Raw genomic sequence first — 24,074 nt, forward strand, 5'->3', positions numbered from 1 at the left:
GAAAGTATCCTTAAAAGTGTAATAAGGTGGATGGAGTGACTCCTTTGATCAAAAAGCCTCATCATCTTTATATCAATTTCTCCAGAAAACAGAGCTTGCCCATTGGCCAACTAAACACTTCTACATAAAAGTGTAGGTTTACATAAAAGAAACATCTTCTGGTGAACATGCTGAAGAGGAAGAACAGGAAGAGGAGGTGATGACTACGATGTAATGCCTCCTTAAAAAAATAACCCCTCATTCCATGTTATTTTAGTCAGTATTCCTATCCTCCAGTCCACACTCTCAGAATGGTATAGTAATCATACAGAAAACTGTGAGGCTGCGTTTGTTTCTTTCTGACCTAAACTATATTTAGGGGGTTGCTTCTGTGACCTGACTGAAGTCTATTTTTAACTTAACTACTTTAAAATAAATATAAAATAAACAGGTCATAAGGTCTTAAAAAGGTAACCATTTGAAATGTCGGGACCCACTAGAGAGAGAGTCCTGAAGTATGAACACTGAATGGTCGAAAGAACAGACTTGCATATACCAAGTCCAAGATGTAATTTCTTGAAATATTCCCTTTTCTCCAAGGTATGGCAATCTTGGAGCTGGTATATGTACATTTGTGGAATGCTTTGGGGGGGTGGCACTTGTCCCCGCGTGTGTGAGCAGAGGGTGCTTACCCCCCTTAAAAAAATTAAAAGAGCAATTTTTGAGATTCGTTCTTCTCCAGGTTTGTAGTCCCCACCCCAAACTTTTTGGCATTGAGCATTTCAAGTTCTGACATTTCAATAGGGAGTCCTTAAAAAGCTTTATTCCATCATGTAGTACAAGAACTCTAGCACCTCAGCTGACATGTTCAGCACTTTTAGTATTCCACATTTAAACTCCATTATAGACGACCGCAAATTCCTTCAGGGCTAGAAGTCCTTTTCATTTGCCTATTAAAATGCAAAACCATTACTCAATACTGGAAGAACAAGCTAAGGGAATAGAAGCCTGGTCACAGGACATGGAAATGACACAGAATAAAGATTGGAGGAAAAATGGAAGCTGTCAGGCACAACTCATCCACTTACATTTGAGTGGAAAAAGTCTACATGAAAGGATCTCACTGTCACTGCAGTGCTAAGCAGAAAAGCTCCACTTATACAAACACACAGTTTGACATAAGTGTGCACCAAGATCAAATGAAAAAATGTATTTACTGTAGCAGTACAGTGTATGTTGGGCTTTACTGAGTGGTCTGGTTGCAGTTTTGGAATGAACCTCTTCAGGGCTTTTGCACAGCTTTGCTGGCTGTTGCATCCAGCTGCTAAAGGTTCTGTCCAGGGTGTCTACTAAGAAAATACTGTATTTAGTGTACTGAACCTAGCAGCAGCTGGGTTAATACTACTACTCATGAAGATGTTTGGGATTAATGCTGTTCTTTTGCTTCTGGTTTGAGAAGGAACTAAGGACCATTGATTCCTAGATGCATGCATCTGTTCAAACCATCACCATTTCTACACACAAAACCCCCCATTAATAAACTCTAAACCTCAAAGGTGCTAGTCCTCCTCCAGCCCATTTGTAAGTACCTGAAACCATGGATGGTCACTTTCCAACAGTCTCTCTAGCCAGCTTGGTTAAAATAGGTATCCTGAGACAATGTACTAATTATCTCATGTTTACAGAGAGCCACTTACTACTTAAATTGACAGGGATATATGCAGTTATTTAATTTTACTGAATGCAAGACTGGCACATGAAGACATAACACAAGCTGTACCACACATCACACTACACCTACTGCACACAGATTGGAGCAGACAGACAGACCTACACATGCTGCAACTTTTAAAAGAAACTCACCTAAACTACAAAGGCCTCTTAAAAGTAACCCAAGAAACAGGCACACTTGGCAATCTCAAACACACAGGCAGCACACCCATGTGAAAATGTACACAAGAGTCACAGTTTCACAACTTATAAGGCAAACCTCAGCAGAATTCAATACCCAAGTCACAGGTGACTCCACTGAGACACACTGACGCATCACTCATCAGGCTGTGCAGGGACAGGGACGTGGTCAGCAGCCTATCTAATGCCAGGATTCACTATATCATGCAAGCACTCAAGTTTTTGCACCTCAAGTACACATGACACAGTCACAGTATATGTGGATGTAAATGACTTGAGATGTACCTTCCCGAAATATATTAAGAGACATGATGGAGCTCTCAGAATGTGTTCAGAGGCAGGTGAGAACCTAGCCTTGAGCAGCATTTTACCATCACCACTAATGATGCTGCAATATAAACAAAAGATGGACTTCGACAATTGTCTTAGCTTCTGATATCATTCAAAGGGGGTTCCAATATATAGCAATCTGGCAGGATATGGTAGATGGTCCTAGCTGTTTTGCCAGCAATAACTTGCTACTCTCCCCAAGGCTTTGTTATACTGTCTAAAACATTGTCTGTCCCCCACAGTGCCTTTTTAGACAAAGTCAGTTCCAAAAAGCTTCTACAATAATAAAACCAGATCTGGATAACAAAGGTATTGCTGCTCAACACTATGAAAATTGACAAAAAACACCACTCCCTACAAGCACTCTACCATAAAAATACTAATAAATATGCATTGCCACACAGACCTGGCTCAAGGTCATTGAGAACATCCCAACAGTGCATGGTATCAATGACTACAAGTTCAGGTCCACTAACTATAAGAAAGCTCTAAAGGTTGCTCTCCCCCAGATCTGTAAAAAAAAAATACTTCACCTCCAGACTAGTTAGACAAGATAATCTGAAACTCTTCCTTGTCCAACTTAACATTAACAGGATGCCTTATCACATCATGGCTAACTGTAGGACTTCCTCTATGCCCTCCTCAGCTCATAACTCCTACCTAACTAGTATGGAGTCCCTAAGCATTAAGATAAACACCATTCTCCTACTGGACTTCAACTCCACTAACTGAGACATATACACCTTGTAGCATGTATCCCTAGAGATTTCTGGACTTCATCAATACAAACTCTCTGGATCAGTTATTATTCCATATACCTACCAGGGGCAATAAAATCCTGGACTTGGTCCTCACCAACACGAGAGAGCTTTGCTCCCTTTCAAATGCAACTCCCTCCCTGGTCAAACAAGAAACAAAGTCACATTCATCTTACGAATGAATCCAGACATCCTCCAAAACTTGGTTTTCTGAGATTATGCCAAGTCTAATCTACTGAAATTGAGTGATGACCTAGCTAAAGTTAACATCTCCTTTCTATGTGACACCACTGGTTAGTGGAACCCTTTACTGCTACATTCTATGCTCATGTGAATAGCTGGATAGATGCATCTGTCCCCCTCCAGAGTAAATACAATACCAAATTCAGATATAAACCCCTGTGGTGGAACCCAAGTATAAGCAGGTTCTATACAATAGAGAAAGTAATTGCAAATAAAAATCAATGCAATTCAAGATGTTTAAAAGCTCTTGCTAAATTTAACAGGGACCTCCAGACCCTGATAAAACCAACCAAATCCCAGGCAAACAATCACCATGCAACCTTCTTCATCTAGGTTAGAAGCCTCAGAAACAATGCCCTGCACAGCACAAACCTAATAGTAAATGGCATCACATACTGAGACACAGAGGACATAGCCAATCTACTAGAAGATAAATTTAGCTACAACTTCACCCCCCCCTTCTCCATTCCCAGATCTCCTAACCACACCTACATCCCTTGCCTAAATCTCCTATCATCAAATTCTCAAGGCACTATTAGGAATCAAGGGAAGAGGAAAAAGGCATATAGTAGACCGGAAAGGGCCAAGCATGAACCAGAGCATCCCTGGAGGACTGTACCTGAGGAGGGATCAAGGCAAAATACTTGCTGCATTTGCTGTTGAGGAGGATGCAAAGAGGTTGCAGCAAGGAGAACCCCACTTCTGGAAGACTGCCTCTGCCATAATAGGTTCAGGGACCACTCTTGAGGCATCAGCAGAACTCTGCTGAGTCTGTCGGCTAGGATGTTGGATTCCCCCAAAATGTGTATTGCCACTAGAAAAAAGGATGGAAGAAATCGCTCATTGCTAAACCCTCATCACTTCTCGACAAAGTGAATAAAGACTTGGTCCCTCCCTGTTTGTTGAGGTACCAAATCACTGACGTGTTTTCTGTGTGGATTGATAAAGCCCTCTGAGGGAGAAAGCTGTTCTTGAAATGCTAGAAAAACCTCTCTCATCTCGAGGACACTGATATGCAAAAGTTGGTCTCTTGTGGCATCCATGTGCCTTGGATCATCTGGCCCAAACAATGCCCCCCCCACACACAAACTGGGAGGTGTCCATGGTCAATGTGGGGTAAGGGAGGGAAGAACAAAAGGTTGCCCTAGAGTCAACTCTGGTGACTGAATCCACCAAAGGAGAGAATCTCTGCACACACAGTTTTATGGGAAGATTCAAGGAATTTTTGAGAACACACCACTGCACTGCTAGGGTCCACTGCAAAATGCACATATGAAAACGAGCCACTGGGAGAAGGATTATAGTTGCTGCCATGCAGCTCAAAGCCTGGAGAACCAGAGAAGCCAGGGGTATCGCAGCAGTTAAGATCTGGATGACATGACCTCAGATTTAGTACGCTGTCCTGTGTAAGATAAACTTCAGCCTCCTTCGTGTCTAGACATGCCCCTATAAAGTCTACAGTCTGAACCAGATCTAGGCGAGACTTTTGCCAATTTACAGTTATGCCCAGGTTGGAAGCTAGGTTGAGGAAATAATCCCAGGCCTGAAGGAGAAGTCTGGTTGGGGCAGTTAGGAGCTAGTCATCCAGATATGGAAAGATCGGATACCCTTGCAGTCGGACATGAGCTGCTACTATGGCTAGATATTTGGTAAACACCCCGGGGGCTGTGGTGAGCCCAAATGGAAGCACCCGAACAGGTAATAAGTGGCTCCCAGCCTGAAACGTAGAAAAGACCCGGAGCATCTGTCCTTCTTGACATGGTAGTACACATCCTTGAGGTCTATAGAGCACATTCAAATGCACATCTTCAAGAGATGTAAGAGGGATTGAATCATGACTATCCTGAACTTGGTGCGTTTCACTGACTTTTTCAGGTATGTAAGATCCAATATTTGGCCATAGGTCCCCTGCCTTTTTGGGTACTAAAATGAATCTGGAGTAAATGCCTGATCCAACCACATGGGGGGACATCTTGGACGACTCACTTTTGTAGCAACTTTCTCATTTCCTGGGCAACGTCCTCCCTCTGATTGGGTGGAATATCGGTGAGGTGAAATTTGTGCTTGGGAATGTCGGAAAAGGGAATGGAGTATTCTCTGGATATGATCCTTGCCACCCATCTATCATGTGTGATGGCCTCCCAGGCTTCTGGGTGCAAGGAAAATTGTCCCCCGACTGCTTCTAGAGGAGAGCAGTTGGGCAACGCTTCAGGACTGCTGGAAAGGCTGGTCTGGGGCAAGATCACCCAATCCTTGTTTTTGCGGACCCCCTTGGCTTCGTGGGTGGTGTCTACCATTCTGACTATATCCCCATCTGTCTTTGGGGGAAAAGTCTCCACAAGTGTCCTGAAAAGGGCCCTGTGACTTCCAAAACCACGTTTTCTTACGGTCACACTGGTTCCTAGAAAAGGTCCGATGTGGAACACAAAAACAGATCCCGACAGCAGATAGTGTCTTATCGGCATTCTCACCCTGGGTCAAGGTGTCACTTATTGTAGGCCCAAACAAGGTGGAGCTATCAAAGGGGGCATTAATAAAGGACTGTTTGAAAGGTTCTGTAAAATTTCACAGCCTCATCCAGGCATGATGCCTAATGGCAATGTCTGAACTGGCCGCCCGTGAGGTACCCTCCGCAGTGTGAGAGAAGCCTCATAGATGCATTAGCCAGGGAATGTAGGGTGGTCAACCTAGAGTAAACAGACTCACGCTCCTTGGAAGGTACAGACCCTGGGAGTGCGCTAGAAAGTTTCCTTTTGTAGCCAAGTAAAGTGAGAGAGGTAGTTCAGTGCCCAAAGAGCAAAGGTGGATGAGGCCTAGACCCTCTAACCAAATCTGTCCAGGGCCCGGGATTCTCTATTCTGGGGGTGGACAGAGGAGCTTTCCTGAGTGAGTTCCTTCTTGGTGGTGGCCATCACAACCAAGGCATCTATCAGAATTCCTTTTGTCCAAACCTGTTTGTCAGCTGGGGTGAGTAAAAATTTTATCAGCACGCTTGGGAATGGGTTCTACTGTATCCGGTTCCTTCCAAGCCCTTGATGAAACCAGATGGATCAGCTAGTCGGCCGGGGTAGGGGAGGTCACCCAGGTGGTAGATGGGTCAGCCTAGAAAGCCTCCCACAGGGGAGGTTCGGTTGCAGTAAGTGGCGAGGGTCTCTTAAGAACAGGGAAAACCCTCTCCATCATCTCGAATGTGGAAGGACTCATAACTACCTGAGGCTGTCTCACCAGGGCCAAAAACACTGGGGCAAACATCTCCCTGAACGAATGGGCCTCCCTGTATGAGACCTTTGGAGTCTAAATCAACCACCCCAGAACCAACCTTGACTCTATGGCTCTGAGACACTCTCAGAACCAAAGCCACTGGAGCTGAGCAAGTCAGGGAGAATGTCAGAGGCAAAGAAGAAATCTCTATTGGCTCTGACACCTCAGCACCTGGACCCAATGGAACAGAGAACTCCAAAACAGAGAGGCAAATAGGAAAAGAGGCTACAGTCTGGAACAGGGAAAACCTCACGGATCTGGAAGTGGATGGGGAGGACAAAGCCCCATCTGGATCTGTGTCTCACAGAACTGTTTCATGAGCTTATCCATATCCCTAGAGGACAGGCTTCAGGAAGACCCTAGATGAAGCCAAGGCGGGAGGTCGGGGAGATCTCAGCAGGGAACAGGTCAGAGACCTTCCAGAAGGCACAGACAGAGAAGACCCTGGTGATGACACAGCTAGAGCAGACGCCAAGGAAATTCCACTTGGCACCATAGCCACGGAGGAGGAATGGGGTGGAGGAGGTAAGAGAGCTCTGAGACAAGCGGGTTGATTCTGAAGACTTTTGTTTCTTCCATAGTTCCGAGGATGACCGCATGGGAGATGGCCTCCTGGACATCTCTGGGCTTCATAGCTGGGGGTTGAGCCCCTGATGTGGAAGGAGCCCCCGCCCCCAAGGTGGCAGAAGGAGGAAGCAAGCAATTTAAAATGAGCTTACTTCTCCTATCCGCCAGAGCCCAAGGGTGAAAGGTCCTGCATATGTCACAAGGCACTTCCAAGTGGACAGGTCCCACACAGTAGATGCACTCCCCGTGGAGGTCAGATAAAGGAATCTTCCGCCCACAGAAGTGCACATTTTGAAACCCACAGGCTTCTGATCAGGCATAGGTTGTGGAAAAAAGGAAGAAAAGGGCATTAAAAAGAAAGAATAAACTTTTAACTACTAAAGCCTAGCAGATATAAATCTTTGTTTTTTGGTCTAGTGGATAGAAACCAGTCAGCCAGAAGGCAAAGGAGAAGACAGAAAAGGGTAGAAAGATTGAAAAATCAGAAAAAACTAACACTCGCTTAGGAGATGTTTAAGCGGAACTCACTGCGAACACCAAACACGGCAAACGAGATAGGATGTAAAGTGGGGGGGAACGGGGCATTGTGGGTAGGTAGGAGGATCTCAAGACTGGATTCTCAAGCTGTGAGAAGGTGGCCGGTTGGTTTCAATGGCCGGAACAGAGTCCCTCAGGTTACTGGAATGAGTTGCACAACATCAGATCAATGTTTATATATTTTATTTCTGTAGAAATTTGCATGCGCCAAGGTTATTGCCCAACAGCATCTTGACATTCATGTTCTCGACATTTTGGTCTTTCAAAAATAGTAATTCCACATACTTATGCATACATCTAGGAAAGAGATATCTATAGATAGCTACATTCACTAAGCATATATCTCAATATGCGAGATACATTCATAGCACTGAATTCTTCAAATATCAAAGCACACAAGGTCAACCACAAAGTCAAAACACATAACATTGCCACTATGTGCTGCTGTTTTTTTTTTTTTTTTTTTTTTTAGCAGCAGTAAATAGCGAGTAATACGTGCAAGTTCAACAGCATAGCAGAATGTTTTCACCCCTTTCCCCACTGTACTGTGATCTTGGAGTTGTTATACATCATTAGCAGGAGGTGTGGGGGCTTGTACCTCTGCAAAGATACTGACTGAAGTACAATCAATATTTTATGCTTTAACCTTCTGGGGTTTATCTTTAATGCTTTGATATTTGAAGCATCCAATGTTATGAATGCATTCCTAATACACATATACAAAATATATAAATATATTTTATGGTTTTTATTCCAAAAGAAATCTCTCTGTATTGTAATCCTCTGCAAACAACATGTACAGGTTCAGCACTTCTGGCACCTCCACCTCTTCAGTCAAGGCACTTTATTCATATATGACACTATTCACAGCACTATTTCTTCTGCTCTTTATCTTACACACTACCTGCCTGCACACTTCTCTAATATCCTTCTTGTAAATGTCTAGTGTGACTCTTCCACTTCGATCGACTGGTCATGAATATTTCTATCTCTGGATTCTATTATTTTTCTGACTTTATACAATTACTGTTGATTTTAATGTGAACTGTTATTGGTTATATTGTTTTTGTATTTATCCATGCTGAACATGAAAATGAACCAGATCATCAGTATTCTAACTCAATTAGCAAACTGAAAATAAAGAAAGAGGGTAGTGCACTGAAATGTTTACTTCAGGGAAATAGAATTCGTATTAAGAAACAAAATCACATCAGTATGTTAAACACAACATTTTGGGTTAGAACAAACAAAAATCTACTATTTACACTGTGGCAAAAATGCTAGACTTGTGTAGCGAATCAAGATAATTTTGGTTAGTCCGCAGGATCTGCCCAATGGCTCCCCTGACCTACACCCAAATGATATGTTCATTCCTCCACTGGGTAAGAACCTCCCATTTCATTTGTTCCCTGGTAGAAACAAGAGTTAGGTGTTAAAAAGTGGGTCAGTATGGCAGTCCTGAAGACAGTCTTAACCCCTCCCCCTTGGCAGCCTGCATGCTCCACAACCGCTGGTCTTTAGAGGAACACATGGCAGCAACCACCCATGCACAACCTCCCAGCTAAGCAGTTTGCTGCTATGAAATATGGGTCCTATAGAGCCCTTGTTGCAGGTGATGCACCCTCACTCGAGCAGGTGTTGCCAATGCAATGTGCCAAGCTGTCTTGTTCTCCTCCAGGATGGGTGAGCTGGCAATGGTTGCTCACTCACATCCCCCTCCCCCCACTGTCTCCCTCAAACACACAAGCTGTTAGTCAAACACAAGTCATTTGGGACTCGGTCAGAGTTTTATCCCTGTGTCCAATACATAGGATTATGAATGGATGGCTAATCACAACTGGCTTATTATGTGTTTGAGACATGGATGCTTTATTTAAATCCATCCCTATAATCTCTAACACTTATTTGTGCAAACTACTACATCTTTCACCCAAATTTTGTTTTATGCAATTAATTATGTCATCTACATATGTTAACAGAACTGGAATTCTTAACCCTTCAGGCGTTGTATGCCTCCTCCATGTTGTAATTTATTTCACATACTACCACATTCATAACTAATGCAAAAAGAGTATACAACTCATTGGGTATCCTTGTCTTTCACCACTCTTCATATGTACCTCTTGGCTTAACCAGCCATTTACAAGCATTTTTACTTTATTACTATAAGGTGACATACATGATTTCCTACTTATATTCTTTCATTATTACCCATGACATTTTAAGTCCATTTTTGTCAAATACATTAAGCATTATGATAGGAGACCTTGATACCTGTTCACAATATCAACCACAATTTGTCTATCATTAATAATTCCTGACAACCCTTATCCTTTATATCATATATACTATCTTCCATAACAATTTAGCTTCATATCTCTTTTGTACTGTTTTCATAGGAATCTTGTCATTTTTTCTTCATCTTTTAACTATTATTCAATACTACCACTCTAGTTTACTATCTTCCTTCCTTCTTTCATATGAAATTAAGTATTCCACTACACAATTCTTTATACATAAACACTTCATTTAACCATTCATTCAAAATCTTTAAAAAAAAAAAGTATTTTTTCCAGTCACTTAAATTTGTATATATTTTATACCCTATTCCATCTGGTCCTACAGATGAATCTATAGTTACTTATCCTAATACTTTATCTAGCTCACTTAAAGAAATCTCATTTCCCAACTCTTCATTGTCTTTTTTTTTTTTTTTTTTTAACTTTTTTGCTTTCCGTGCTTTACTACCTTTTTTTTTAAAAAAAAAAACATCTCTGCTACATACTTTACTACACTATTCACAATCTTTTAAAGTCTTCTACTTTTCCTTTTACTTCTCTCATTACACTACCACCTTCCTTTTCCTAATCTTAAGTAACTCAATACTACTACTATTTTTCCTTGTATAAAATTTTGTTGTTTATATAACAATTAATGTATTTCTTTAATTCTTTCATGCAATTCTTTTGTCAAAGTACTTTTTATCATTACGCTCTAGATCTTCCAATGCTCAGTTATGTTTTTTTAGATTTCTATCTCAACTTTTCTCACATCATATTGTCACTGTAAAAAAACTTATATTTTTTCCTTACTCGTTCACCATTCAGACCAATTTTTATAAAATGTCATAAAAATAACTATGATCCTTCCATAACTGTTTTAGTAATCTTTTCTTCTTCATTCCAAGCTCTCTCATTCATCCTTTTTTATTCCTTTGCCTATTTTGTATATTCATTTTCCTTCATTACTAGCCATATTTCAAAATCAGAAAATCCTGTTTCAATTACCTCCCCCTTCTCTTGTAACTAAACCTTCTGAAACTATAAAATCTATTTCAGTTGTGTGCATACCCCTTATGCAAATCCATACATTTTTGGACCAAAGTTTTAACTTCCCACATTTTATAACTTCTAACATTTTGCTTATATCATTTCTTTTTGCTCTTTTCTCTTAAATCACAGTCTTCCATTATAACAGTCATATTTATCACTATATAGTCTAAAATCTGATGAAACAAGCTTTCCCTTTTTTCACAATTAGTATAAGCATATAATGTTATAATTCTATATACTTGGCCAAATTCCAGATTAGCTTTCCTCTCCATAGCTTCTCTGTTTGCAAATCATTGTTAAAAATCTTGTGTCTAATATAATTATGCCTACCTCACGTGTATTACACCATTCCAAAATTCTTATTTTTTACTATATTCTTAATGCTATTCACATTACAGAATGTACTCAAATTTTCATTTTCCCTTTTCCTTAAATTTATGGTTTCCTAAGTTCATAGATAATTAGGCTAGCTTTCTTAACAGGCCATCCTAAGCATAGCCAATTTCCTTCTTTATGGCGAGTAACCAAATACTGTACCTTGTGTCTGTGAGTCAAACACCCTAATCATTGTATCAAAACCCAATCATTAGCTGCATATATTCTTTTTCATCCATTTCCTTTTTTCTTTTGTACTTACCAACAATTGTTTTTCCTTTTACTATCTCCCAATGTATGTCTTCGTAATCACTTATTTCAAAACTTTCTATGTCCTCCACTACTCATCTAATTTTTCTTACATTTCTACTAAAATTTTTTCTTTGTTCGTCTTTTCTTCTTCCTTTTTTTGCAATCCATCCAAAATGTCCAATTTTGTTATATTTATAACATTTCAAATCACATTTTCTGCATCATGTCCCATTTTCCATAAGTATAACATTTTCTTTTTAATTACTCAACAAATGTCCTTTACCACAAAAAAAGAAAAAAAATGTGTTTTGGGTTACCTGCAGTATTTTACAACACTCCTATTCCCCACCACATTTATCATGTTTGGTATATGTAATTTTCTCTTCTTTTCAACACACTACAATCCTAGCCACCAGTCCATAAACTCATTTTGTCATAAACATTTGTAATGCTCAGTACATAAAGTTTTCAAATGTCTTTTCAAAAGTCTCGCTTTTTACCTGTTTGAAATTGTACATGAATTTTCTTTTGTTTCCCTGTGAAATGCTTTTATCACAGATTCCATGGTTACAGTCTGTTTTTAATTGAAAATTTCCTTAGAGAATATTACACAAAATGTCTGTTAATAAATACTCTTACCTCATGTGTTTTTACACCCAAAGGAGCTATTAAGTTGTCGCACACTTCACACCTGTCCATTTCTTTGTCTTCTTTACTTTGAATCCTTACCATGTACTTTGTTTCATTTTACTCTGCCTTCTTTTCTGCTACTCCACTTTTGCCTTCTTTTACTTTCTGTGCATATGTTTTCCTTTCCATCTCAATACTATTCTTCAGAATAGTCTCTACAATATCCTTTTATATTTTCTCCATAATGGCTCCCCAGGAAATATCTCCATCTGGCTCACTCTGCACCCACAATTTCTTTAAGTAAATCATCCCCAAAATGTCCCGACTGGAGGGTTATAATTATACATCCATCATTTGCTAACTCATCTCTTTGAAACATTTCCTCAGAATCTAGCACACATTCTCCAGTCTTGATATTTGCTTTCTCATTCTATTTCTTTCAATGTTCGATCATCTTCATGCTTCATCTGCCTCCCTGTTTCTAAGGGCTGCCTCTGCACCCAGAATGTAAACAGGAAGTGTTTCTACAAAATGGGTCCCACTTGCAACAATGATGAGTAGTGGAAGTTTCCCAGTGCACTGGCCAAATTTCCTGTAGTTGGCACGAATACTATTCGCAGGTCTCTTCTGAAAAGAGGCCATTGGCCTAGGAGGACTAATCTGGTCAACAAAAAGTCTAAATAAAATAAACTTCACAAGGCAATTCAGATCCTGTGTCCCAGCTCAAAAGAACTGTTCTCTTAGTTACGACCATTTGCTCCTTCAACATTTCTGACAGAGTACTCTGAAGAGAATTTCTAAAATCTGCCAACTCATTACAGTCTCAACAACATGTTGCCAGTTACACCCCCCTCTCTTTTCCATCAGACCTCCAGCATTTGATGTTAACCTGAGAAAACAATCTCTGAAGTTTGTTTGGGGTATAAAAATACCTGTGCAAGCACTTTCAAGCAAAAATCTTAAAGCTTCTGCACTTTGCTGCATACTCAGGAGCCATACAGATGCACTCTCATGGTTATTTTGTAAATTACCTCTCCAGCCTCTCTCCACAAACTTTTCTAACCTCTTCTAATTGATTCTTATAGTGATCATGTCATATTTTATATGGCCTAAAAATTAATCCTTTAGCAATAGATTCTGCACTAGACTCAACTAAAAATTATACCAGTTCTGATCTTTCAGTGAGCACTCCCCAATTCCTCTCTCTTTACCTATACTCTTGATAATCTCTGGTAGGGAGGCTGTCTCTAACCTGCAGTCTAAACTTCTGCTTGGTCTCATCCCACTCTGTTACCTTTCCCTAACTATTTGCTTGCAATACGTGGTTCCTTTGACAATTTTCTCCAGTACATTTCAATCCACTTGTGCCTATTTTCTACATCCCTACAGGCAAAATCTCCCCTCTCCATTCCCATTCTGGCCTAAATCTTAGAATACCTTCTGGTACTTCATAAAAATATTCTGTATGGTGGTGGCTCTCCTTAAGGCTCTGCATTCAAAAGCCTACTCCCCTTACTTCTTAACCACACGTTTGTATCATCCTCTTCTTTTCTGATTTGATTTATAACCTTCTGCTTCATTTTAGTATATGAACATCACTTGTATATCTGTAAACTAACCATTCAAATCAGGTAATCCTAAACCATCTTGCTGGAAGGGAAATATCAGCTTATCCCACTTAACCCTTGTCCTCTTCCACTCCCAAATAAATGTATTCCATTCTATCAACCACAATTTCTCCTCTGGTTGATAAATATATCTGGCCAGTACATAAAAATAAAGAACGAAAACATTTTCCCTGCTTTGGTATCTTACTATACACATAGCATCCAGGTTCCCAGTTTTTGTATTAACTTTTGTTTACTCGCTTCCCAGATCTCCTAAGCTGCTGTAACAATCATTTTTAATAAGAAATACTTGACTCATACAGTGACCCAATAAATGTGTATTTTTGAACCAGTTCATGTGTGGGTACATAGTTTACTATTTATAGCATTTGTTTTATCATTAACTTCATATCCCAAAAAACTTTAAACCGTCTCATAATGCTCCACAGCATCAAAATCTATCTTTTTTTATATCCCTCCATCCCAGAAAATACTCATACTATTGTATGCTGTCTATACCCTTCCTACTATCGACCCTTCACACAACCCTGTTCTGCTTTAATTACCCACTTTCCACCTTTATATACTCCCATTCTACTTCTTATTCACTCTATACCAATCTCAAATTAACTTACTTCTATAATCAGCATTCCACTGATTGTTCACCTTGGCTGTTTCACTCACTTGCCTCCACCCGCTCCATTTGCCCTGCGGGCTCACTCCGCTCCCCTCCCTGCCCCCAATTCCCACCCACCCCCAGAGGTCCTACATTTATTCCTGTTTAACAACATCCCATCATACCTGCTCCAATCAATTGACACACCTTATTACTACTTCCCACCCTTCTTGACAAATCACCTCACCTGGCCATATTATACTTCCTCCCTACCTTTCTTGTAACAACTTCCTAACTGTTAATACTACCTACCCCCTTTTATTCCACATCTTATACTAAGGTAATGGCTAAAGTATACATTCCATATCAAACAAAATTTTTAATCCTGGCCTCTCTCTTACCTCCTCTATTACCCATCTATTAACCTCCTATGAACAACCATTACACCCCAACCTTCTCTTCCCCTCCAAATTCACTTCCACACCACTACTAGCCATCTCCCAAACCAGCATCATCACAACTAGTCCCTGCTACTTACAAGCCAAATATCATAGATTGGCCCATATAAAGTACATCAATCTACATATCAGAAAATCACGTTACTATTTCTGTAAATTTCACAACCCTATATATAGAATATACATCCAAGCCCTGCTAGATGGGGACATTCATCCTAACCCCGGCCCAAACAATACTCCAGCCACTGAACAAGGCAACTTTAACATTACTAGTACACAAGCCCCAATTAAACCTTCTAACTCACCTTTTATAGCACATCTTAACATACGAAGCATTAACAACAAAATTGCCCTCCTCCACGCCCTCTTAGATATCCCAACTATTTGACATCCTATGTTTATCTGAAACATGGCTAAAACCTACACTTAATGACAATGAAGTCACCCCACCTGGTTACAATATCCTCAGATTAGACCGTAAAAACAAAAAGGGAGGGGGGGGTAGCAGTCCATTATAAAACAGAGCTATAAGTTGCCACTGCAAACCTTAGTCCACCTGTATACAATAATGCAGAAATCCTCATTATCAAACTTCAGGTCAACACATGTAAAACCATAAACATTGCTTGTATCTACCTTCCCCCTGGAAATAACATTAATACCCTTGAAAATATTCTAAAATGGTTGTCTATTAATCTTCCACAAGAAACTTTAGTCCTTGGAGACTTTGATATCGACTGGAAGTCCTGTAGTACTCTACATCCTACCACCCATATTAACCCATATGGCTTCTCACAAGCCATCACCTCCTCAACCAGGATCAATAAAACAAATAAAGCAAGCACCTTAGATTGGATTCTTACCAACTCTCCTCTTCAAACATACAACATAGGAACCCTCCCTGATGATCTAAGTGACCACTCACTAACATATATCATCAGGCACAAAACCAACATAACTTACCCAAATACCTTTAGGACAATACGGACCAAAAAACATTTTAACTCAGAACTATTCCAATTAGAACTTAAACACTGCAACTGGTTACTGCTAAAATCCCTCCCACTAGACAAAACAGTGGAATACTTTAATTTCACATTCTTAGCCATCCTTGACCACCATGCCCCATCACGTTCCATTAGAAATAAGGCTAAACCTGCCCCATGGCTCACAACAGCTACTAGGCAAAAAATCCTCCTTAAATCCTGGGCTATATGGCACACTACTAAGAATTCTACAGACCACCAATACTTTAAACAACTTAGAACTACAACAAAAAAGCTATCTTCTTAGGTAAAAAAAAACTTTTACTTCCAGCTACAACAAACTCACCAAAAGAATCCATAAAAGTTTTGGTTTAGCATTAACAAACTACTACACCCAGGCCAGTCTATTACACCTAACCTCCAAGGCTCCAACCATGAGAATCCTACACAAACTGCCAATGCCTTCAATTCTTTTTTTTACAGATGCCATCCAAACTCTGGCTAGTCAATTATCTCCAAGTACCTCTAATCTAGCAACCTCAATTACTTGCCCACTTCCATCATTTTAGTTACAATCTGTTTCTACTTCCTTTATTTGCTCTCTTCTCCAAAAACTAAAACCTACCACCCCCTCTGCTGACCAACTGCCAGCAGAATACCTGCAAAAAGGAGCCAAAGCCATAGCCTTCCCCATTTCCATACTGATAAACAGAACCGTAAGAGAAGGAACTATCCCATCTATCTGGGAAATCTCACACATCATCCCTATACATAAAGGTGGGAACTCCAATGACTTTTCAAACTACTGTCCAATAGCTTTACTCTCCCCACTGGCAAAAATAATGGAAAAATGCATCCATAAGCAACTACTTAACCATCTTATCCAAAATAACTTACTCGCCAACTGTCAACATGGATTTAGACCATACCACAGTACCACCACTGCACTGCTATCCTTTACAGACTGCATAAATAAAAACCGTAACAACATTCTCTCCTCTTCAGTCTTTATAGATTTATCTAAAGCTTTTGACATGGTTAATCACCAGCTCCTTTATAGATATACTTAAATCCCTTTCTCTTGAACCTTTAGCCTTAAATTGGTTCAAATCTTACTTAAGACAACAGACAACAGGCTGTACTATGGGACAACAATCTACACACCTCCCCATTTCCCTTGGTGTTCCCCAGGGCTCCATATTAGGCCCACTGCTATTATCCATTTTTATTAATGACCTCACTTACAATTCCTCATGCAACCTGTATTCAATATGCAGATGACTCCACTATAATTTGTTTAGCTAATTCTCCTTCTGAGCTGCAGTCCCTTACCAAAAAAGCATTTAATACAGTAGAACAATGGTTTTTAAACCACTGCCTCCTAATGAACCCTAAAAAAACTAAACTTCTACTTTTTACTCCAACCCGTAAGTCAACCCCTGCTTACTTCACACTCAATATCTAAGAACGGCACTCTCACATCTCCTGACCCAACCACCAAACTTTTAGGAATAACTATAGATGGCAACCTTAACTTTGATACTCACATTAACAGTACAATAAAAACAGTCAAGAAATTGGGATCCCTCTATAGAATCAAACCCTTTCTTACTCCATTAGCCAGGACCACTATAGCCAGAACTATCTCCAACTCTACTCTATGCTTCACCTATATACACTAATCTTTCAAAAAACAACCTCAACAAACTGGCAATTTCCTATAATAATATTGCTAGATTTGCCACAGGCTCTCCTTTTGGAACTCATCATTGTAGCAACCTAAAACAATTAGGATGGCTAGAGTTCCAAAATCAGCTTCTATTTTACCAGCTTGCTATTGCCCATAAGAGCCTGTATCACCCCACCAATACACCTGTACTCACTACTTTCATTACCCCCTACAACAATCCTAAGAATCTACGCTCCTCTAATAAGCTACTTATAAGTGCTAGCAGATCAAACAACTTAGCAAGAGATTATTTGTTCTCCAATTCTGTAGGAAAACATTGGAACCTACTTCCCACTGAACTCCTATCACTGTCCTCAACACTTTTTAAACAGAAATTAAAACTATTTCTTAGTACTCATTGGTTATGCCCTTGTACTAACCCTGACTAACTTTCTTACTTTATACCTATGTATACTTTTCACCAAATATTAAACTGCACTAACTACTGACTTCTACTTAGCAATTCATATAAATCATGTTTTCCAATTTAATTCTATGTATATATGTATAAAGTAAACAACTTTTTGTATATTACCTTTACTATTTGTATTATGCTCACCATTAGTTTTGTACTTTTTTAATAACAGCTGCATCAAGCTTGTACTGCTACAACAGTATAGGACTTTTTTAATAACAGTTGCATTAAGCTTGAACTGTCACAACTTTTATAGTAAGTGTATTTCTGTTGGAGCTTTTCTCCCCAGACCTCTACTGAAAATGGATATGTTTCCAGTTAGACTAGCCCGGTCAACAAATGTAAAATAAATGAAATGTCCTTTTCTGGACTTATCAAGTATAAAACGCTACCATCTTCAAATAAAGCTAACTTTTCTTGATTACTGTACCACTTCTAGCCTAGAATTTGTATGTTCCCTAATTTCTTTGCCAACAGCTCTAAATAAAAGCAAATGAAGGGAAAGAGGCCACCCATGTCTGGTTCCCCTCTTCAAATACAGATCAAAGAGGAACCTCCCACCTTAATTCATGTCACTGACCTTTCGTATATCCTCCAAATTAATGTAAATGCTTCCTCTGCCCTAATCATAAAATCCTAGCTGACCAATGCTTTCTTTGCATCAAGACCAACCAACAATAGTGATACTTTCATATATTCGGCTTCCCTCTGGATCAATATTGCCCAATTAATGTAGTCCCCCTCCAGAGAACCACAATGACTCAAGTTCTATCAATTTCTGAATACCTTTGCCATTCTCTTAGCCAGTATAACCATGCTGCAATTGTAGTTTAAAATTCAAATTGGTCTACATGTCTGAAAGATCTCTACCACCTAAATACTGTGTGAAAAGTAATTCCTTGTGCAGTCTGGCAGAATGTTTGCATCTCTCTCTCCTTTATATACAACCGGACTTGCATCATCACAATTACCAGCAGCCATGCTCCAAACTCTAACCTGCTTCATTCCCAATTTTATTTTAAAATGGCATCAGGCAATCTTGTAATCAATCATCTACTGGAGGATTTCCAGGACTCAACAGTTCTGATGTGAAGCTCTAGCATCCCTGATATGACTTATCTGCAAAGAGAGCAAACATCTGTCATTAAGTTACTCCAACATAAGAATCCATCTATATTTAACACACAGGACAGCTGAATATGCCCGGGGACTTAACTATTCAACTGCTGACTGGAACCAACTTCCAGTTAATATACACTCACAACGGTTTACTGATGTTCTAATATTCAATGGTTATTATCAAATGGTTAATCATTAAACTATGGAGGGGCTCACAAATATTAGATCCTGCAGCTTGTAATGCTGAAAATTTAGTTTGTGGGATTAAACTTCATCCACCATTGGGTAAATCAGACCATAATTTTATCAACCCCAATTTTCTACACCAGTTTGGGGTATTGTGTCAACTGTCGTTATCTCTCGGTTCACTACCACTCTCCTACCTTCACAGACACTCATGTTTGACTGTTTAAGTCTTCTCTCACACAGTCAATCCACCTCTTTACTTCACACCCTCATTTCCTCTTGCCTTCTTCCAGTCTGTTCCAAATCTTCTTCACCGTACTGTCTTCTGTTCCAAATCGTCTTCACCCTACTGTCTACTGTTCCAAATCTTCTTCACCCTACTGTCTACTGTTCCAAATCTTCTTCACCCTACTGTCTACTGTTCCAAATCTTCTTCACCCTACTGTCTTCATCCATTATGCACATGTGCTGAACCAACTGTAATCTGTTCTCTTTGATGTTTTCTGCAGCTGAAGCTACTTTGGCTTCTGCAGTGATGTCCTCATTTCTTAATCTGTCTCACAGTGTGCACCCTACCAGTAGTCTTGGGCACTTCATTTCCATGATCTCTAGCTTCCTCAGCTGCCCATCCATGGTTCTTTAGAAAAAAAACTGTTGGCAGACTAAATGATGGCCTCTTCTAAGTCAGCGCTCATCTCTGCTAAAAGGGGGAACAAAAGAGCCTGAATGGCCACTGAGGGCAGCAGATGACTGTCAGCAGGCGGGTAGGGAGAGGCAAACAGAAAATTATGAAAATGATTGAACTGCCAACCTGTCAACAGGATTCATTATCCCTCCCTATACAAAAATTTGGGACAGGTCAGCAAACCAATGGAAGAAGGCTTGTCCAATAGAAATTTGCTTCTGGCAACTTGCCACTTCTCGAACAAAAGATTCTGAACAGTAAAGCATGACAAATGCAGTGAAGTGAGACATACATACCTTAGATCAGAAGAAAATGAAGTACTGTTATTTTTATGACCCAAACCTAGCATCATGTTTTCCTATGTCTATGTAGTTTTTGTTAAGCAGACATATTCAATCATTCCCTTTACTCTCCAATTTTTCCTGATATGAAGGCAAGACCTACAAGGGGTGGGGTGGGATGGGAGATCACTCAGGCAATGAAGTAGTATGTTATGGCCTAAACACCCTGTGATGCCCGTGCCCTGGCCCAGCAATCAAGGAGCCTCAATCCTCACCATTAACACCAGGGAGGGCATCTCATATATGAGGAAAGGATAACAAATACACACAGTAAACTGCAATTTCCCTTAAGAGCACACAGAGATCACAGTCCAGGGCTAGTTGCTCCCTTGCCCTCCAGGTCCCCAATAAAACTCCCCACTGGCATAGCTATAGGGTCCAGCTCTCAGCCTAGCTGGGCAAGCTAAAATCTCCAGCACCCCCTCTGTCCAACCAGTGCTTTGTTTCCCAAGTAGCTGACACACTAAGATAAGTTTATACAACCACACAGACACTACTGGGGAAGGTTGGCACAGGTTCTCCAGCTGTGCCCCCTTTTCCAGACTATACGGTAGTAATCACTTGCCATCACCAAGCTAATAATATCAGCTACCCAAAGGTCCTTAAAAGGGTGTCCAATTATTACTGTACAATATTATTCAATTGGTAGATGTGACCAAGCAGTCAAGGCTTATTAGAGTGACTTGGTACAGTAATCGCTATAAATATGCAATGTACTCCAGAGCTTAAATTATCTCTACACAAACCAGCCACAGTTAAAAGGTTTTAAAATATTTAATAATAAATAATTAAAACCACGAGACAATACTTTCTAATACACAGTCAGTGCTAATCAAGAGTTCAGAAATCACACAGAAATACTTAAAATAATTCAGTAGTACAGTTCTGACATCACAGAAAAACACTAATCTTTCTAGCTTCTAGCTACCACTAAAAGAAAACACAACTCTAAGATAACTTACATGTGAGCAAGAGGCAGATTGCTGCAAGTTGGATGATCAAGACAAAAATGCTTAATGCCTTCTGATTCTCTCTGTTTAAATTGAAACTGCAGTTCTGATAAACATTACACCATTTCGTTTACACTTTCCTGGTGTTCCCAGGCTACACATTAACTGCATTTGCATTCTTAACATCTCCCTTTTGTTATCTTGCAGCTGGTCAGGAACAGAGCAATAAAAATACATTTGCATGTTTAAATCTAGCAATTTAACTATTGGTTAAAACAATAGAAAATTTCTTCATCTGGACTTTTCGACACCACTGTCTACTTCAAAGGGTCACCACATGCTTTACTTTGGTCAGTAGAGTGCACTGTTGTCACATTTATTTCCAGTTCCACATGCAACAGTATTTCTTTACATTTAAGACAACAAGCCTGTAGCTTACATTCATATTTATAAATGATAGAATTATCTATAAAATTCTATCTGGCTAGGCTGGCAACCTTCACCCTTCTCTACCAGTCTTCACACACCCTGTAAAAGGAAGAAGGGAGATATTTGTCACCATGCAGGCTCACAATGCCTTCCTCACATGGGTGCACATTCCCACATACAGACTATGAGGGCTATAAGCCACTATGAGCTTGATGAGTACAGTGCTTAGGCCCAGGCCACATATTTACACCCCAAACACATGGAGTGCACCATTGTGTCTCTCTTATGCACCAAGATGCACATGGCCATCCTCCCCTCAGAGTATCATCAAGCTACACTAACGATGCTGACTAAACTCTACCTGCATACATTCCATAACCCTGAACAATTCCGAATATGATCAACCCTGACTTTGTCTTTTTTTTTTTTCTGCTTCATAATTCAAGTTATTTTACAAGGTACTTGCCACAATGGTCCCAGCTGTACTGCGGTCTTTCCAGGCATGCTATTCTGGCAATCACATGGAAGCTGATGATAAGGTTTTTCTAAAACAATAGGAAAAGGAGAGGAAAAAAGTCATTTTTTTCATTAAAATATAAATGCTAAAATTTAAACCATTAAGTTCGCACCACTACTACTTAAATCTTATTCAGTGTACTTCTACAGAAGCATTTAGAAACCATGAAGGCATGCAGTTTTCAAACAGAAATAGAAGGTTCTGAAGCCACTAATTTAGATCTGTGCTTTAGCTCAATGAAAAACAAACTTTTTCATATCATATTGCCTGCTTCAGAATCTAACAAGACAGCACAACTTGCATCACAAACTCTATTACATCAATGACTGAACATGACTTTTTAGAGGCAGTTTCAGTGAAATTCACTCTGACTAGCAAAAGCGTGATTTAGTAATCTGTGCTCTACCTCTTCAGATGATATACCAAGTTTTGTCCCAGCAGAATGTTTGAAATATTCTAAGAGATTTGACATTTATTAAGCAAAGGACCATATGTTTTACAGCCAATGACACACTACGCTATGCCACAACCTGGTTAGCAACAACTTTGCATATGTCAAGCACTCAAAAGCACAATTCAATGAGAACCACTTTTTTGGGGCATATAAAAATAGCTGCTGCAGTTTAACTCTACATTGCTTAACAGTCAGACACCCACAGCAATAACACACAACATAATATTGATTGATAAAACTGCAGTACCCTTGGGCTGTAGTGCAAGTAAAACAGCTATCAGAAAAACTAATTATGGTACATGTGATAACATTCTATAAAGTGCATCAGAAAAGTCAGAAACACTACATGGAGTCTAGCTTAAAGAGGCATTAAACCAAAAGAAAGGCGGGAAAAAAGTGGGGTGTACAGAATGTGGAGGCCAGCATTTATTTGGGGAGTTTAAAAACTATATGCTAAGTAGAACAGGAAATAATTAAAACAAAATCAATTTTGATGAGAGAGAGAGAGAGGTTGAGATTTACTTTAAGACATTCAGTAAACAGCTACTGCAAATGAAAAACTAAACCATTCAACCTAAAACAGAGTCAAAGCATAATAAAACCAAGGAGTGCTCACACTTGTGCGTGCAAGTTAAAATTACATGAAAAATACCACATCTTTACCCACTTTAACCAAAGTGCAACTCTCTTGGTTTTACTGCTTTACAAAGACCAAAGCTCTTTTCTTGGTTTAAGTTGGAAAACATTTTGTTGCTGACCATAGGATGTTGTGTGAAAAATTAATCACCATGACACTTTGCAATGAAGGTTGTGCGTCAGGGCTGGTAACTCGGCACATAAAAATCAACTACCAATCATTAGTGGACCGGAGTTCTGCTGTGGTGACCCCTAACCGGGAAAAGCCGAAAGACACAACAACTTTGCAATAATGTAACAATGTTAAGCAACTTAAGAGCAGTTACTAATAACTTATCTATATAACAGACGTGTACTATACGTTGCAGCCTTTACTGTGCAAGGTGTGCTTTTTGATACAGATGTAGATGAAAATTCTCCATTTACCTTGGAATAAACTGTTCCTACAAAATACCAGAACTAACAAAGTATCAGATCTAACAGCATTCAGTTTTACTGTCCTTTTATACACTTTTTTGTACCACTTGGATCCTGTTCATGAAAGCAATCATTTGAAGTTCATGCAGTCTGCTGATGAGGTAAATTATGTGGCAACCTTCAACACTTAGGGAGTTATCCTGGTCTCTGGTCTTCCTTGCAGCTGTACTAGTCAGGAATTAGGGAGTCATTCTTATCTGCAGTTCTCTTTGCAGCTGTACTAGTCAAGGAACAGTTATCACACACAGTATGAATAACATATACAGTAATAAACGACTTTTTCCCTTCTTTTCT

At 39.7% G+C, this 24,074-nt stretch overlaps 1 protein-coding gene across 1 annotated transcript in view; it reads right to left on the reverse strand.

Moving 5' to 3' along the window:
• Nucleotides 1–24,074, reverse strand: part of TRMT1L (tRNA methyltransferase 1 like) — a 741,948-nt gene that overhangs the window by 213,774 nt on the left and 504,100 nt on the right. The window contains exon 12 of the mRNA XM_044085311.1: nt 22,163–22,241. Within this exon, the coding sequence (XP_043941246.1) occupies nt 22,163–22,241 (79 nt within the window). The remainder of the gene's footprint in view (nt 1–22,162; nt 22,242–24,074) is intronic.

The sequence above is a fragment of the Protopterus annectens genome, chromosome 10.part0 (assembly GCF_019279795.1).
Source record: "Protopterus annectens isolate FY-2018-M chromosome 10.part0, PAN1.0, whole genome shotgun sequence".
Lineage (NCBI taxonomy): Eukaryota > Metazoa > Chordata > Ceratodontiformes > Protopteridae > Protopterus > Protopterus annectens.